The sequence below is a fragment of the Spea bombifrons genome, chromosome 1, assembly GCF_027358695.1.
Source record: "Spea bombifrons isolate aSpeBom1 chromosome 1, aSpeBom1.2.pri, whole genome shotgun sequence".
NCBI classification, from domain to species: Eukaryota; Metazoa; Chordata; class Amphibia; order Anura; family Pelobatidae; genus Spea; species Spea bombifrons.
The window spans coordinates 16,009,947-16,026,903 of NC_071087.1; the positions used below are offsets into that span (position 1 = coordinate 16,009,947).

The following is a 16,957-nucleotide window of genomic DNA, read 5'->3' on the forward strand; positions in this document are numbered from 1 at the left end:
CCTTACTTATAGATATGCCCCTCTGCCCCTTGGTATGCCACTCTGTGCCCCAGATATGCTTTATAACCCCACATATGCCACTTTGCCTCTAATATGCCTTATAACCCCATATATGCCACTCTGACCCTCCAGATATGCCTTATGCCCCCAAGAAATGCCCACCTGTCCCCCCCAGATATGCTTTATGCCCCCTAGAAGTGCCACTCTGCCCCCCTGATATGCCACTCGGGTCCTAGAAGTACCACCCCCCGACTTACCAATGCACCCCAGACTCCCTGGTGTCTCCCTGGCGCAATGCGCGCAGATAACCTCCCCTACCGGCATTTCCACCGTGGATTCTATGGGGGAGCACTGGAAGGTTATGTCATGCCAGTGCTCCACCATAGAAGCCCCGGAGAGGAGGCTCCAGGTCCCCTGAAGCGCTGCGGGTAAGCAGCAGGGCTAAATGAAAAAGAAACCCAACCCCCCCCCGGAACTGCATCCCTGCGCTAAAGCCCGAATATAGGCCGCACTCCCACTTTAAAGACCTAAAGTGGGGGGAAAAGTGCGGCCTATATTCGGGCCAATGCGGTACATGTGAAAATGGGTCATGTGATTAATACAAATAATAGCTGGAGATGATGTGAGCTTTGTGACATGATGGATTATCCTGCTGGAAGTAGCCATCAGATGTGTACACTGTAGTCATACCCTGCCACCTGAATGTCACAGCTGGAATTGAGACTCATCAAACCAGGTAACGTTCTTTCAGTCTTCAATTGTGCAATTTTGGTGAGCCTGTGTGAATTGTAGCCTCAGTTTCCTGTTCTTAGCTGACAGGAGTGGCACCCGGTATGGTCTTCTGCTGCTGTAGCCCATCTGCTTCAAGGTTGGACGTGTTGTGCGTTCAGAGATGTACCGTATTTATCGGCGTATAACACGCACTGGTGTATAACACGCACCCCCATTTTTGAACAAAAAAACTGAACCAAAAAAACTTCATCAGAATCACTGCTATCTGGGAAACCACACACACACACACACACACACACACACACACACACACACACACACACACACACACACACACACACACACACACACACACACACACACACACACACACACACACACACACACACACACACACACACACACACACACACACACACACACACACACACACACACACACCCCCTAACCCCCCTTCTCAGGATCTCCCCTCTCTCTCCCTAACCCCACCCCGGTCACTTACCTTCAACTCCTGTGTTGGAAGCGTGAGGAGTTTGTCTCGGGTGCCGGCGCTTCACTGCTGAGCGCCGGCACCCGAGACAAACGCCTCACGCTTCCAACACAGGAGTTGAAGCGCTGAGGCAGGCGGCGGCTGCTGCTGCTGCTGCTGCTGAGGCAGGCGGCGGCTGAGGCAGGCGGCAGGCGGCGGCGGCTGAGGCAGGCGGCGGCGGCTGAGGCAGGCGGCGGCGGCGGCGGCTGAGGCAGGCGGCAGGCGGCGGCGGCCGCCAGCAGAGGAGTCCTGGATTTCTGTCAGTCAGGGGGGCCCGAGAGTTGCCGAGCGGTCGTCTTCAGCAACCGCTCGGCACCCCTTGGGCCCCCCTGACTGGCAGAACTCCAGGGCCCGGTCGCAGTTGCGACCCCGGTAGTTCCGCCACTGGCTCTAGGATTTATCGGCGTATAACACGCAGGTAGGTTTTCAGCTACATATTTTAGTTAAAAAAGTGCGTGTTATACGCCGATAAATACGGTATTCTGCATACCTTGGTTGTAATGAGTGGTTATTTGAGTTACTGTTGCCTTTCTGTCATCTCCAACCAGTATGCCCATTCTCCTCTGACCTCAACAAGGTATTTCCGTCCACGCAACTGCCGCTCGCTGGATATTTTATCTTTTCGGACCATTCTCTGTAAACCCTAAAGATGGTTGTTAGTGAAAATCCCAGTAGATCAGCAGTTCCTGAAATACTCAGACCAGCGCGTCTGGCACCAACCACCATGTCACGTTCAAAGTCAATTAAATCCCTTCTTCCTCATTCTGATGCTCGGTTTGAACTTGAGCAAGTTGTCTTGACCACGGCTACGTGCCTAAATGCATTGAGTTGGTGCCATGTGATTGGCTTATTAGCTATTTGTGTTAATAAGCAATTGAACAGGTGTACCTAATAAAGTGGCCAGTGAGTGTATATAGCTGACAAAATCCAAAATATGGTGTTAAACGCTTATTGCAAGCATGCACCTACAATCCTCTGTTTTATTTATATAATGTTATACATATCCTATTCTGTGTTTCTGGGGTGAGGACTGTATACATACACAATGGTGCACATGCCATCAGTATTACATTGCATAACATAACATTTAGTTATACAGCACCAGTAGATTCTGTAGCACTGTTAGAATATCCCGGTACAAGTAGAGAAGAGAGAGCCACGCTATTTGTATGTGCCAGCTCTGAGATTTAGGCTAAAATCTTTTTGGTAAGATTTTGCTTCAACTATACATTTACTGGACATGTTCTGCTCTCTGTCGTAATATGTTCATTTTTACATTGCAGATTGACACAACCCCTCCACTGCCCTACAATGCAGACTTCGGAACTGATGTAAAGTACCTTGGGAGCATGGCACTTAGACAATGCTATACTTCCAACTTTGTTGTAACAGGAGTTTCCAGATGCTTTGTTCAAGGAGCTGAATACAGTGGTGCACACACTACTGTTTGGAGAAGCCTGGTCAGAAGTGGTCTTCATGGAAGTCAAAACACCACTTATGAATTATGCAATACCAACAAAGAGGCATCTGATTGGCCCCAAAATTATTCCGCACCTTGACAATGACCCCTAACATACAGCCATTAAGAACCATCTTCTGTGTAAAGAAGAACAAGGAGTCCTGGGCGTGATGGTATGGCCCACACAGAGCCCTGATCTCAACATCATCAAGTCTGCCTTGGATAACATTAAGAGAGAGAAGCCAGTGAGGCTGCCTAAATCTGCAAAAGAACTGTAGTTAGTTCTCCAAGACGTGTGGAACAACCTGCCGGCCAGGCTCCTTAAGTGCAGGTGTACCTAGAAGAATTGGTACTGTTTTGAAAGCAATGGGTGGTCGCACTAAATATTCAATTTGATGCAGATTTTCCTTCGAGTTCACCTGCTTTGCATTTTGTTCATTGATAAAAATAAACTAATAAAGTGTCTATTTTTTAAAGCTTTTTAAATGTACAGCACTTGTTTATTACAGCCTTAAACTGTAATAAATTATATAATATATATTATTGTATCTAATACGGTAAAATATACACACACATATATATATATATGAATTATACGTATTACCGTATTTGCTCGATTATAAGACGAGGTCAAATAGAGGTCTGATTAGGAGACTAAGATCCAGATCCCCCGCACCGCTGCAGGGGACCTGGATCCTCCTGTCTCACCCGACCCCCCCCCCCATCATACACACTTACCGGTGCTTCCTGCTGTGTTGCCGGGGCAGCGGGTTGACATCCACGCGATCCGCGTAGACAACGTCCGCTGCAGCCGGAAGGAGGTGTGGCTAGCAGCGGGGGTTGTCTGCGTCCGTCGCATAGAGCTTCCCCGACTGTCAGAGATCAGAGTTCCCCGCACCGGTGCCGCACAGGTGCGGGGAACTCTGATCTCTGACAGCCGGGGAAAGTATATGCGACGGACGCAAACAAACCCCCGCTGCTAGCCACACCTCCTTCTGGCTGCAGCAGAAGGCGACGTCAACCCGCTGCCCCGGCTGGAAGCACCGGTAAGAGAGGGGGGAGAGCGGGGGAAGGGGGGTGAGAGAGGGGGGGGAGAGAGAGAGAGTGTGTGTGTGTGTTAGTTAGTTAAATGGCGGTATAGGGTGTGTGTGTGTGTGTGTTAAATGGGGGCATAGGGCATTTCTGGAGTGGCGTTAAGGGGGCATTTAATAGAGCACTCTGCCTCCTGAAATGCCGTATACCTCCCTATATGCCACTCTGCCCCATAATATGCCTTTTAACCCCCTAAATGGCAGAGTGGCATATAGGGGTATAAGGCATTTCTGGAGGCAGAGTGCTCTATACAATGCATTTTAACTCCCTTAATGCCACTCTGCCTCCTGAAATGCCTTATACCTCCCTATATGCCACTCTGCCCCATAATATGCATTTTAACCCCCTAAATGCCAGAATGGGATATAGGGGTATAAGGCATTTCTGGAGGCAGAGTGGCACATAGGGGGTCAAAAGGCATACCATGGGGCACAGTGGCATATAGAGGGTTAAAAGGCATATCATGGGCCACAGTGCCATATTGGAGTGGCAAGCCTGGGGGCAGATGTGCGTAACTGGGGGACAGGTTGGAAAATACAAGAAATAAAAACAAAAAAAATATTTTTCTAAATCATAGCTTTTATTAAAAAAAATAGTTTACATGAATTAACATTTACTGGTAAAACTTTTTTCCTTTGGGGTCGTCTTATATTCAGGCTTTTTCTTTTTTTCCTAAGTTAATATTCAGATTTTGGGGGGTCGTCTTATAATCAGGGTCGTCTTATAATCGAGCAAATACGGTATTATACTGATAAAACTTGACATTTCTATTTTCTTTTATATTAGAAGCAGTGAGATTGCGTGTCACAGAGACAACCATCCATAAACATTATTTGTGCATTTACTGCAACATAGGGTGACCAGATGTCTGCTAACCGTGGATAGCTACAAAAAGTAATATACAATGCAGCTAGAATTTCACTATAACTAATTATATATATATATATATATATATATATATATATATATATATATATATATATATATATAACTATACAAACATAGAGGCGATATAGCTTTAAGGCAAACGAGTCACAAGAAAGCAGACAAGCGCCAGCAGCTAAATAACATCCAGGATGTCCCTTGCATACAGCAGCCAGCAGGGAGGATCGGGTCGCTGTGCGATGATGTCATCTGTCTGCGTCACTGGCTGCACATGTTAGAGGGCACAGTGTGCAGGAGAGTCAGCTGACAGACGATACAGAATGCTGCCTCTCAGGACTGTGCTGCGGAGAACTGCCTCCGGGAGCTGCTGCAGGGGCTTCTCTGTCTCCGCACGGGCTTATAACACCGGGAGAAAGGTACCCTCAGCATGCTGGGGCATTAACCCCTTCCTGTCTAATGCAGGTCTGGAAAGACCCTGGATTCTGATTAACAGAAAAATTGTTCAGGGCTGCGGATAGAGACAAAAATATAACTACCTGGCACCTGAGTGTATTCACATAATTTCATATTGGGGTTAATTCACTAAATGGAGAGCTGTGATACCAACTTCTATACATCCTATTCATTATGAAGGGCCAACACTGGAATGTTCTTCCAACAAGAAGGGCTTAGTTGACCCTGTATAATTCTATAGGTGATGAGACTTGGAAGAAACCTGCTGATTTAACTATACATTATACATGGCTGGCCAAGCTCTTGCTGCAGCAGAAGCTTACTAGCGTTGGATGATCACAATGTGAAGGAGTTAAACTGCAGCTCCTCTGCAGACTCTTCCTTTAATGAATAGGTTCTGTTGTGTCTGTCACCTTCGTTAAAGTTCTGGAACTTGATCAGAAAATAAAGGATTTTTTAATTTTTTTGCATTGCAATTTTTAGATGTAATCGCTGTGTTGCTATAGTCTGTGCTCCTTGCACCAAATTATATTTGTTTAGATAAATTCAGTCTTTCCTCTCAAGTATGTTTTATTTTACTGTAAATGTGCGTTTTCGTGGATAATTTTGTGCATAATAAATCTTACCGGATTTTCCAAGGCAACATTTTACTTGGAAAATACCCTCATACCCTTCCAAAAATGCTGACGGGTATGAGAGCAGCTTAGTTAAACGGACCGTGCCCTTCTCATACACTCACGGATCTGTCGGAATTTGTGTTCTTCGCCAGCAGCAAAATGGAACCTAACGTGTCTGAGCTGTTGGGTGCTAATGGTTCCTATAACCCGACGCTTTAATAAGTAAATTGACTAAAGCTTTTTCTTTATAAATACTTAACTAAAAATGTATTTTTCACTTGCTAAATGTATATTGTGCTTTCAGGGCCTCGTCTTGGGAGTGTACGACAAGGAAAAAGATGAGGGATCCGTTATTCTTACAAACGCAGGGGATGTGTTTGACAAAGTGGTTTCTGGGAAGCTCCGTGACCAACTAACAAGGTGATAGATTTCAAGAGATTTAAAGGGACCTCTAGCTATTGTATGCACAAAAGGGAGTATCCATTCAAATACAATGAATGCTCCATCAGTGTCATGTCCTGTAGGTTTAGGTTCTGTTTATTTGTATTGCCTACAGATAGCAACCTTGTGTGAAAAATAAACCTTTTTTATGTCTACCAAGCATCTTGCTATGTTATTATCATGGCACTTACAGCCCTGAGATTATTTTCAAAATATATTTTATTTTCCTAGACCATTGTTAGCGATTATTTATGATATGAATTTGGGAATTATTTTTGAAACGCTTCACCTTTTCGTTATTCTCAGATCCGGTCCAACGTTGAAGAAGGGAAAAACACGGATGTTTTACGGCTTGCATGAGGTATTATTTTTCTTTGTTATTTGACCTCCAGAAAAAGCATTGTGACCTCTAGGTCAAACGACCCTTTCACAGGGGTCGTCTAAGACCATCGGAAAACACATGTTTTACAATATATAATTACATAATTTTATGGTTGGGGGTCACCACAACATGAGGAACTGTATTAAAGGCTTGTGGCATTAGGATGTTTGAGAACCGCTGGGCTAGAGTTTCATCATCAGAGGTTTATTTTAAATATTAATATAAGAACGTTATTGCATTGAAAACACTGTATGTGTGATTGGTGTGATAATATTCTTTATCTTGCGACAGGATTTCCCCAGTGTTGTTGTGGTGGGACTTGGTAAAAAAACAGCCGGTGTTAACCATCAGGAAAACTGGAATGAAAGCAAGGAAAATATCAGAACCGCGGTGTCAGGTAACGGTTCTTTGGTCAAACTGTTTCAAATTAGTGTATGACGTGAAGGCTTATTTTTCCGAGTTTAAGGCTAGGTTTCCACTTGGGTTTTTGTCCGGCGTTTTTTTCTGGATGAAAAACGCCAGGAAAACTGCCAAGAAAACTGCCACTGCATTTACCTGCGTTTTGGCGTTTTTTCTGCAGTTTTTTCTGGCGTTTTAGCCTTTCTGTGGAAATTGCTTTTTTAGACCTTAGGCAGTTTTTCCAGCCTTTACAAGTTAGAAGTTTTACCCAGCTAAAAGGGATTAGGATAAATGGCAAGTATCTGCCCTCTCCTGATGTCATTTACTTGGTAGACCCTTTTGTCTCTTTTCTGTGGTTTGTAAGGCATGCTTTATTCCGAATGTCTGCTCCTCTGGGAAGATTGGCCCCAAATGATGGTGCAAATTGTTTGCTGTTGCTTTTGGCACGCAGGATCCAGTCGCGTATGTTTGTTTGTAATGGCATGTTTGTTCCAAATGGTGTAAAATTCAATATGAACCAGTCCAGGACTTTGTTTTGTGTGAAACTGTTTGTTTTCAGCCTATTTCTCGTAGGACACACAGATACTGGGTCCATCCTCTGCATTGTAACTGTGGAAAAAACCCCATAAAAAACGCCAAAGCAATAAACCCACATGGCTTTTTCATGGCGTTTTTTCTCTCCCATAGACTTCTATTGGAGAAAAAACGCCAAGATTTCTTGCAAAAAACGCCAGAGTGTCAACATGCTGCGATTTTGAAAAACTGCCACAGAGCCCAAAAAAGCAGAAAAACGCCAAAGAGGACTGAAAAAACGCCAAACAGAAAAACGCCAAGTGGAAATGGCATTTTGCGATTTCCTATTGAATTACAGCTAACATCTGGCTGCAGCCGTTTTTCACAAAAAAACGCCAGGTGGCGCTATTGGCGTTTTTATAGGCGTTTTTAGCAAAAAAAAAACAAATGGAAACCTAGCCTAACTGCGGCAAAACTGAGTCATAGATTTACAGAATGCATTTGAGGTTCAAACATGTTCACATTTCTTTTATAAGCTATCCACATTACGGTTAAACTCTGTGGCTGCTCATTTACTGTCTTGGGGGGGGCTAAAAATGGCTTTCCCCCTCTTATAGAGATTGGACTGTCGGTAAATTGAAATGTTATGTTTCTTTTCCTGGCCAGTGGGATGCAGACAGATGCAAGATCTGGAGGTTGAGCATGTGGAAGTGGACCCATGTGGAGATGAACAGGCTGCGGCCGAGGGAGCTGTTCTAGGGCTTTTTGAATATGATGAGCTGAAGAAGAAAAAGAAGACAGCGGTTGCTACCCAGCTGCATGGAAGGTAATATGAACAAACACAGAAGGCTCCGTTGTTGGACTTAGTAGCAACTCACTATGGTTTGGTACACAAGAGATATTACTGTTTTGCTCTTTTTTCAAAGCTAATGCTGTTACCAGCTGAAATCAATTCAATTCCGGGTGAAATATCTTACATTTAGTTTTTTCAGCCAAGACAGTGCAGCCTGGCAGAAAGGTGTGTTGTATGCAGAAGGCCAAAACTTGGCTCGTTACTTGATGGAAGCTCCGGCGAACTATATAACCCCTACAAGGTTTGCAGAGATTCTAGAGCAGAAGCTGGGAGCATTTGGAGACCGTATCAAGGTGTTCACCAGGTAAGACTGATTGCTGAGTGGATTGGGATTTCATATTTCAGTCTACATTCATTCAGCATTCTCTTGAATCATATTGTTTAACCCCTTCAGAACCGGGACATACCTGGTACTTCCTGGTTACTGGCCACCGGTAGACCGGGACGTACCAGGTACGTCTCCTCCAAAAAACGCCCCCCACATCCCCACGATCGCGGTGATCGTGGAGGCGCTGCTGCTGCTGTCTGCCCAGGAGTCCTGGGCAGACAGCACATCCTCTCTAAACCCGCCCCCAAGCCTACGATCACTCCCACGGAGTGATTTTGTAGGCAGAAACAGCGATTGCAGAAAAATCTGCAATCGCGGTTTCAGCTGCCACAGGCAGCTTCAGGGAAGGGGGGGGGTTGAATGGGTCCCCACACAAGTGTGGGGGCCTGATCCAACACCCCCTGCTGCCTGATCGCTAAATGATAGCGTCAGTGCAGCGTTAACCCCTTCAATGCCGCGATCGCGGCATTGAAGGGGTTAATTCCCGTTTTGTAGGGGGCTCTGCTGCTGGTGGTCTGTCTGGAAACCCAGGCAGACCAGCAACAGCAAAAACGAGCCCCCAGAAGTCCTCTGATCAGTCATGTAGGACTGATCAAAGAGACTCCTCCCCTACAATCTCCAGTCTGTTGGAGATTGTGTCCCAGCTGCCAGAGGCAGCTTCAGGGACAGGGAGACAGGGTTCTTTGGTCTCCACATGAGTGTGGAGACCAGCCCCCCCACCCCCACCCTTCCTCAGTTAACCCCTACCCCCCTCTTCCTCAATTAACCCCTTCAATGCTGCGATTGTGTATGACCCCCATCGCAGCATTGCAGGGGTTAATATTAGTCCCCACAACCTTGTGGAGACTAAATATCAGTCAATGCTGTGCTTCAATGGAGCATCAGCATTGAAAGAGTTAAAAAAAATGTAAAAAATAATAATAATAATAAAAAATAAAAAAATAAATTAATTTAAAAAAATTAATAAAATAATAATAATAAAAAAAACAGCACTGACCTGAAAGTCCAGGGTGCTTCCAGGTCAAATGCTGGGCTGATCAGATCGCTCCTGGCCAATAGGAGTGATCGGATCATTATGGCAGCCCACGGATGACCCTGCTCTACAAAGAGAGAGGGGTCATCTAGGGTAATTATGAAAAACACAAATTATTAATAAATGAAAAAATCATAATTATTACCTGATCACTTGTCGGTGACATTTTAAGTCGCTGATTATTGATCGGTCTCCCTGATTGATGTCAGCGGCATAAACCTGTCACTTACAAGTAATCTGATAAAAAAAAAAATATTTAAAAAAATGTACATGCACATGTTCCAGTTTTGCCCTTATAGCTTCCTCAAAAAATGCATGAACCATGCATGTGAGGCTTGTTGGACTCATTGGATGTTGGTGAACAAAATGTGGTGCTTTCTTCCACTGTTGCACTTATACTGTGCAAGAAATTCAGTGCAACATTGAAATGTGAAGTTTGGCAGACATCAGTGAAGAAATGGCTAGCTGAAAACTGTCAAAACTACCCTAGTTGAACACCTTGACTTGTCTACTGTTCATAAATATATAATTTTATGGGGCTTCCAAAATGTCCCAAATGGGATATGGGCCCAGGAAACCAATTTCTGAAAATTCCAAATGTGAAAACGAAAATGCGGATGTTCCAGTTTTGCCCTCATAGCTTCCTCAAAAAATGCATGAACCATGCATGTGAGGCCTTGTTGGAACCGGGGGATGTTGGTGAACACAATTTGGTGTTTTTTTTCTGCAGTTGCACATATTCTCTACAAAATATAATATAAAATCTAAAGCAACATTGCAACATATGCAAAAAAAACCAAAAAAATATAAAAATACCTCAAAATTTGGTAGCAATTGGTGACAAAATCCCTGTTTGAAAAGTGTCAAAATTACATGAATATAAATGACATGAATAATGAATATATTTGGGATATTTTTTTCCCATTGGTTCAATGTGTGTACAATTTGTATGTATACAAAACTGTAAAAAAATGCGTTTGTTTCATTTTCCCCCCACTTTTTCCAGTTTATTTCAAATAAAACAATGTACTACCCAGCTTAATATGGATTCAAATGAAAGCCCTACTTGTGCTGAAAAAAAACAATATATGATTTGTGTGGGTGCACTAATTGATAAGAGAGAAATTACAGTTGAAGAAAGACATGGCAAAAACACAAAAACGGCTCCGGTCCTTTAGCGACACCCTAGCTTAAAAATCCCGGTCCTGAAGGGGTTAACTAAGACAGACTTTTCAACAAAAAAATATGTTTGTAATTGGAGACTTAAGTTGCATGTTTTGCTCACATTTATTATTATTCAGCTTTTTTTTAATTTGCATTAAATCAGATCTTAGTCTTATATGCTGTACGTATCAACAACATAACATGAAATGTAAGGCTATAAGTTCCACGCGGAGAGTAACTTTTTATGTAGCATGATTGTGAGTTTCTCTGTGATAAGCACAGCATTTGAAGTCAGCCAGCAAAAGCTGCAAGCATTTGGAGACGGTATCAAGGTCACGACTTGTTCTGTTGCATCTCAAAGTTCACCATTCCATGTCTCTGTGAATTTCGATGAGCACACAACCCTTGAGTAACTCACAAGGAAAAGCAATCGGCAGTCAATGCATTTATGCTTTAGGATGACAAGAAACTCAACAAGTGCTCCAGTGTAAATGGTGTCCATGAAACTAATGAAAAGTTATGAGTGAATGGTGCTGTGATCAAGCAACTTGGTATGTAATTTCCATTTGCTCTTTCATCAAGATTGAAAGCCTGGATTGAGGAGCAGCAGATGGGGGCTTTCCTGAGTGTCGCCAAAGGGTCTGACGAGCCACCAGTATTCCTGGAAATACATTATCAAGGCAGCCCTGAATCCAGCGAGTCTCCTCTTGTGTTTGTTGGGAAAGGAGTCACATTTGACAGGTGCCAATTTACATATGTAATATATAGCTTTGTAGGTGTTGCAAAAATAATCATGCATGGTTTAAAACAATTAATAAAACCTGTTTTTTATATTATAAACTGGCCCGTCCTGCTCTTCTGACTCCACCTAGGGGATCCACAATATACAGTGTAAATCATTGCACTGTAACTGCAATAAGCTTCTTGGGGCTGTCGTTCCGTATTATATAATGTGCTATACTGTGGAGACTCCAGCTACGGGATGGTATATTCAGCCCAAGTTGCCCACAAAGCCCTGACCTTTAAACACAGTATGGTTGTTTATTTTGTTGTTTTTTTTCCTCTCTGATGCTGACAAAATTAGCTAAATAATTAAAGGGGTAATTGTGCCTAATTGTTTATGGACCCATGTGAACCTTTTGGGTACTTCTGATGGGTCCAGAGATTTACTTTTTAGGCTAATGGTATTTGATTGCAATAATCGGATACTAGGGGTACTTGGTTGCAAAACAGCTGAGAAAAGTAACGGAAGCATGAATTTCCACTACAAATCTCCTGTATTCTTCCCACAATAAAATATTTGATGCATTTTTAGTCCTCCACTAAATATGCAAGTTCATAAAATGATCTGGTTTGCTGCTTGGAGGGCACTGATCTCTATTTCTATGTCATGACCATTAATAAACATTTAATGACTGTTGTATTAACTCGGCACATCCCTTTGTGGCCCTCTTCCATACGTCACTGCTATAAGATAAAGCGGATTTTAAATGTTTTGTCATAGTGGTGGAATATCGCTGAAGCCTTCATCAGGAATGGACGCCATGAGAGCAGATATGGGTGGAGCTGCTACTGTATGTTCTGCCATCGTGACGGCTGCATCTCTTAAATTACCCTTAAACATCATTGGTAAGTAAAACCAATGTCATGCGGTTTAACATGTAATTGTAATTTGTATTTCAAATAATTCCTTTTTTTGGCTTATTGCCCGGAAATTGCATTTCGACCCCAAATTCTTTGTTTCCCAGAGTCCTAAAATATCTATATGTTCTCAGTAGCCTTGAATCTTGCATGATTTTGTGATAATTTAATCGTAGGTTGTGATGTCAGGTGCATTTGATACTGTCAAGAAAGAGCTAGATGCATTTTTTATTTAATTCGTTATGAAAATATAAAGCATACATATAATTATAAAGAAACAGTAAATACACATATTCACATATTAATAAGAAATGATGATTAAAAATCAAGATCAGGAATTAAGTTGGTTACTATTAGTTGTGTCCAGTGTTTTAATATATTTGGCTATGTTATATTTTTCTTGTCTTAAGTATCCCTTTTTCCATCTTACATTGATGTACAAGTTGGCTTTTAATGCCATTTCAAGAAGGAACCTCTGTGGATTTCTGTTATCTGACAATGGATATTTTAGTTGCAACCGTAGCATGAATAACGAAATGGGAGCTAGATCTTTTTTTATACTTACAGGTATTAAGAGACTTTTCGAGATATGGTTGACTCTAACTCCCAATTTTTGTTTCTTTCCGATGCTTTCCTGATTTTCTTGTTTTGGTCACCAAGCCTTAAGTTGTAGTCCTATTTATGTCGGCTACCGGATTACTCTCCTCCTTTTTTCCTCTGTTTAGTTAGATACACGTTACTTCTATCCATGTGACTGGTTCACTGTATCTACCATAATAATCATATGGTGTTTTTTTTCCGTAAGGCCTGGCTCCATTGTGTGAAAATATGCCAAATGGAAAAGCAAATAAACCTGGAGATGTTGTGAAAGCCAGGAATGGGAAAACTATCCAGGTAAAAAGTGCATGCTTGGTTAATGTAGACACCAAATGATCACAAATAAGCCTAGAAGATCAGTGTGATTAAAAAATATTTCTTCCTGTTCAAGAAAAAAAACAAATATCAAGAAAATAAATTTAAATAAAGACCTGTTTGAAGGGACCCCATATGTTATGATCATCAGGGGATCCCTCGAGTAATAGGAACGTTCATTGAGGTTTTGAAAGTCTTGCTGTCTGATGAAGAAATCCTCATAATAAATATATAACATTTTATAAGAAACCTGCATAGGATATGTTACTGTATTTGGGGAATATCACTGAACACAAATTTATTTTGGGGGGGCGGATTCTGTAGAATATGTAAAAATGGAGTTATATCACATAGTTTAGAGGAAACATACGCTTTATAGGGTTTATTTGGAACTGCTACAGTCCTTGCAAAATAGTAAATAGTAAAACGGCAATGACTTCTATTACTTGCCTGTAATTGCCAAGGGTAGAATAATATCCTTGGCATATGAGGCTCTCTCAAATACAAAACAAGTAAATTGTCATATATTGAGCTTTCGGGGAGTATGGATAAATTAAGATACATTTGAGGAGCCAAGCCTTTTCAGTTTACCACATTCCTAAAGCGTTAAAGAGTAGCGGCTGTTTTACGCCTTCTATATTACTATATTTTCAGACAACACTTATGTAGTAATTTGGAGGTCATGTTGTAAGTATGGCTCCCTTCACTGTCTGACAGAAAAACCATAGAGACGTCCTATCAGCAGCCATAAGGCAGGGTGTAAGTGTGATAAATTACGAGATGTTGGTGTCCCCTGCATATAAGAATTGTTAAAAGTAACGGCAGCCAGATCAGCAAAGGTAAAAGCAAATCTAATAACATAGCTTTCTTTTGGGGGTCATCAGTGAGCCGCTGTATCAGAAGAGTCTTCATTCCTCTATATATTTGTAGTCCTGTTATGTATGTCGGTGGATTTAGGTGTGTTGCGTGTAGATGATCTATAGCTGACATACGTCTGTTCTGCTCCCATAGGTTGATAATACCGATGCTGAGGGAAGGCTGCTGTTGGCTGACGCTCTCTGCTACGCTCACGATTTCAATCCACGTGCTATAGTAAACGCGGCTACGTTAACGGGTACATTCCTATATCTGGGTCATGTATTGGCTCCGGCAAAACCTGCCTTCTGTTTACAGGTGTTGATGTTTTCCATTAGATACATCTATAGGTTGATATATACTAGTTCAATATAACAGGCCTATGGATGCCCACCACAGTTCCTTGGCATCTGGACATTGGTGGTGAAGAATCTATCTATCTATCTATCTATCTATCTATCTATCTATCTATCTATCTATTTTTATCTTTTTTTTTATAGGTGCAATGGACGTAGCATTAGGTTCTGCAGCTACTGGTGTTTTTACAAATTCTTCCTGGCTTTGGACACATCTTCACGAGGTAAACTTGGTGTGAACATTTATTTAAGAGAGGGCAAACAAAAAAGGCTGAACGTATTTTAATTTTAAAGTTATATATAGCTCTGTCCAGATGTTGCCTAAACCCCCCCTTCCCTGTCCCCTGTAATACCCTATGTGTCAGTTTTGCTGGGTGAAATGCCATCCTGTTTGGTGTGTATGATTACCTATGATCAATTCTAGTTATAACTCTGTGGTGCCTTAAATGTAGTGTATTATGCAGTAAACTACACCCGGGAAAGAGTTACATTTACCTTGTTAATAGATAGTAGAAGAACTAAGGTGTTTGTGAAATGAATAATAGTTGGCATTTGTAAAAGTAAAAATATTGTGCGTATTTCATGTTTGGTTCCCTAGGCTAGCATTGTGACCGGAGACCGTGTTTGGAGAATGCCTCTGTTTGAACATTACAGTAAGCAGGTTACAGAGTCGGCACTTGCAGATCTTAATAACATTGGAAAATATAGCAGGTAATGCAGCCAGAATGAGACTGAGATTCCCAACCTGGGGTGCAAGATGTAATACCCGGGGGTCCTCACGAGTCTTCGCTCAGCCAGCTGCCATGTGATGTTACTTTTTGCAGGGGGTGCAAACATTAATCAAACTTTTCCTTGGGGTGTGGGGCATAGAAAAGGTTGGGAACTACAACTACAGCTTAAAATACGTCAAATGTATTCTCGTTCATATTGAGTTATAAACTTGGTATCACCTTGGGAGCCTCTGGATTTGCACTGGCCTAGCTACTTGTGCACATCCCACCCTACCGCTTATACCTTGGCTATACCCCTTCCCAGGAGTTATTGGGAAAGAGGCCATCTATCCTGGGATCAGACCTCCTCATGTTTTTGTATTATGTTTTAAGGGACACTCCAGCCGTCATCTCTACTTTAATGCATTTTATAACTAGGTGGTCCCTCCCTTGAAAACGTGTAGGGGGATTCTGCAGAATCCCTCCATTGGATTTACCGCTTTCCCCTCCTCCACGCCATTTGCACCGCAGGAGATGTGTTCAGCCGAATACATCTATGCATACATGATATGATCATGTCCGGTCAGCTCCTGTGCGAGATCAGAGAACACTGCAGACCCCTGTCCGCATGCGTAAAATGCATTCCTGTTGATAGAAATGGGAAGGCTTTCTTGCCACTGAATGAACATGGAGAAGGATGGCAGCTGCAGAGCTGCAGTTTCTACTGATCCCAGAGTAATTTAATACGCGCATTTGGTAGGGCTGTCAGGGACTCTAAAGCTTCACTTACTGATAATGATGCGTCTGTTACCGTGATATATTATATTGTTGTTCCTTTTCTCTAACAAGCTTCTCTGTAATCCTCTGCAGATCTGGTGGCGCGTGCACAGCTGCTGCTTTCCTGAAGGAGTTTGTTTCCGCCCCACACTGGGCTCATCTAGACATCGCTGGCGTGATGTCAAATAAAGATGAGGTTCCGTACCTGAGGAAGGGCATGTCTGGACGCCCCACAAGGACACTGACAGAGTTTGCTGCTCGTCTTAGCAGCGACAAGAATGCCTCCTAAGCAGACGCCATTCTAAAAATGTCATATTTGCTATTAATGTGCGTCAGCGCAAACATAAAGTTAAATAAAGGCACTTTGTTTTTTACTATCAACTTTTCGGTAGAAACATAGTAGATAAGAAAAAATCAACCTTATTAAATATTTAATATCCATTTAAATCGTGATGATATAGATTGTCTCTTTGTTAGGATATTAGAGGGGACGGACAGTCTAAAGTCTATATGAGAATGCGTATTAAAGCGCCACCTGTAACAGCTGCCGTCCGAGGTCTGACCGTTCTTGGCACCTGTTGGCTACTTAAAGCAGCCAATCAAGACTGGATGGAGGTGAGGGTATCACACGTGTGGAGGTGAGGGTATCACACGTGTGGAGGTGAGGGTATCACACAAGTGGATGTATGTGTAGCCGAACATATCTCCTGCACTGCAAATAACTGGGAGGTAAAGGAAGGGTTATATCTGCAGAATCCCCCCCCCCAGGTGTATTTCCATAAGAGATGCTAATTAAAGAAGTGCATGTGATGGTTGGGGTGTCCCT

General features: G+C 42.5%; 1 protein-coding gene across 1 annotated transcript; it reads left to right on the forward strand.

Annotated features, from left to right (window-relative positions):
- Window positions 1-4,954: 4,954 nt before the first annotated feature.
- LAP3 (leucine aminopeptidase 3) lies at window positions 4,955-16,512 on the forward strand. The gene is made up of 13 exons (XM_053458312.1): window positions 4,955-5,113; window positions 6,072-6,187; window positions 6,515-6,569; window positions 6,882-6,987; window positions 8,169-8,328; window positions 8,495-8,659; window positions 11,463-11,621; window positions 12,385-12,509; window positions 13,327-13,415; window positions 14,445-14,547; window positions 14,789-14,868; window positions 15,243-15,355; window positions 16,225-16,512. Exons 1-13 carry the CDS (start codon window positions 5,018-5,020, stop codon window positions 16,418-16,420), a joined length of 1,563 nt encoding a protein of 520 aa, XP_053314287.1. The 5' UTR covers window positions 4,955-5,017; the 3' UTR covers window positions 16,421-16,512.
- Window positions 16,513-16,957: the final 445 nt, after the last annotated feature.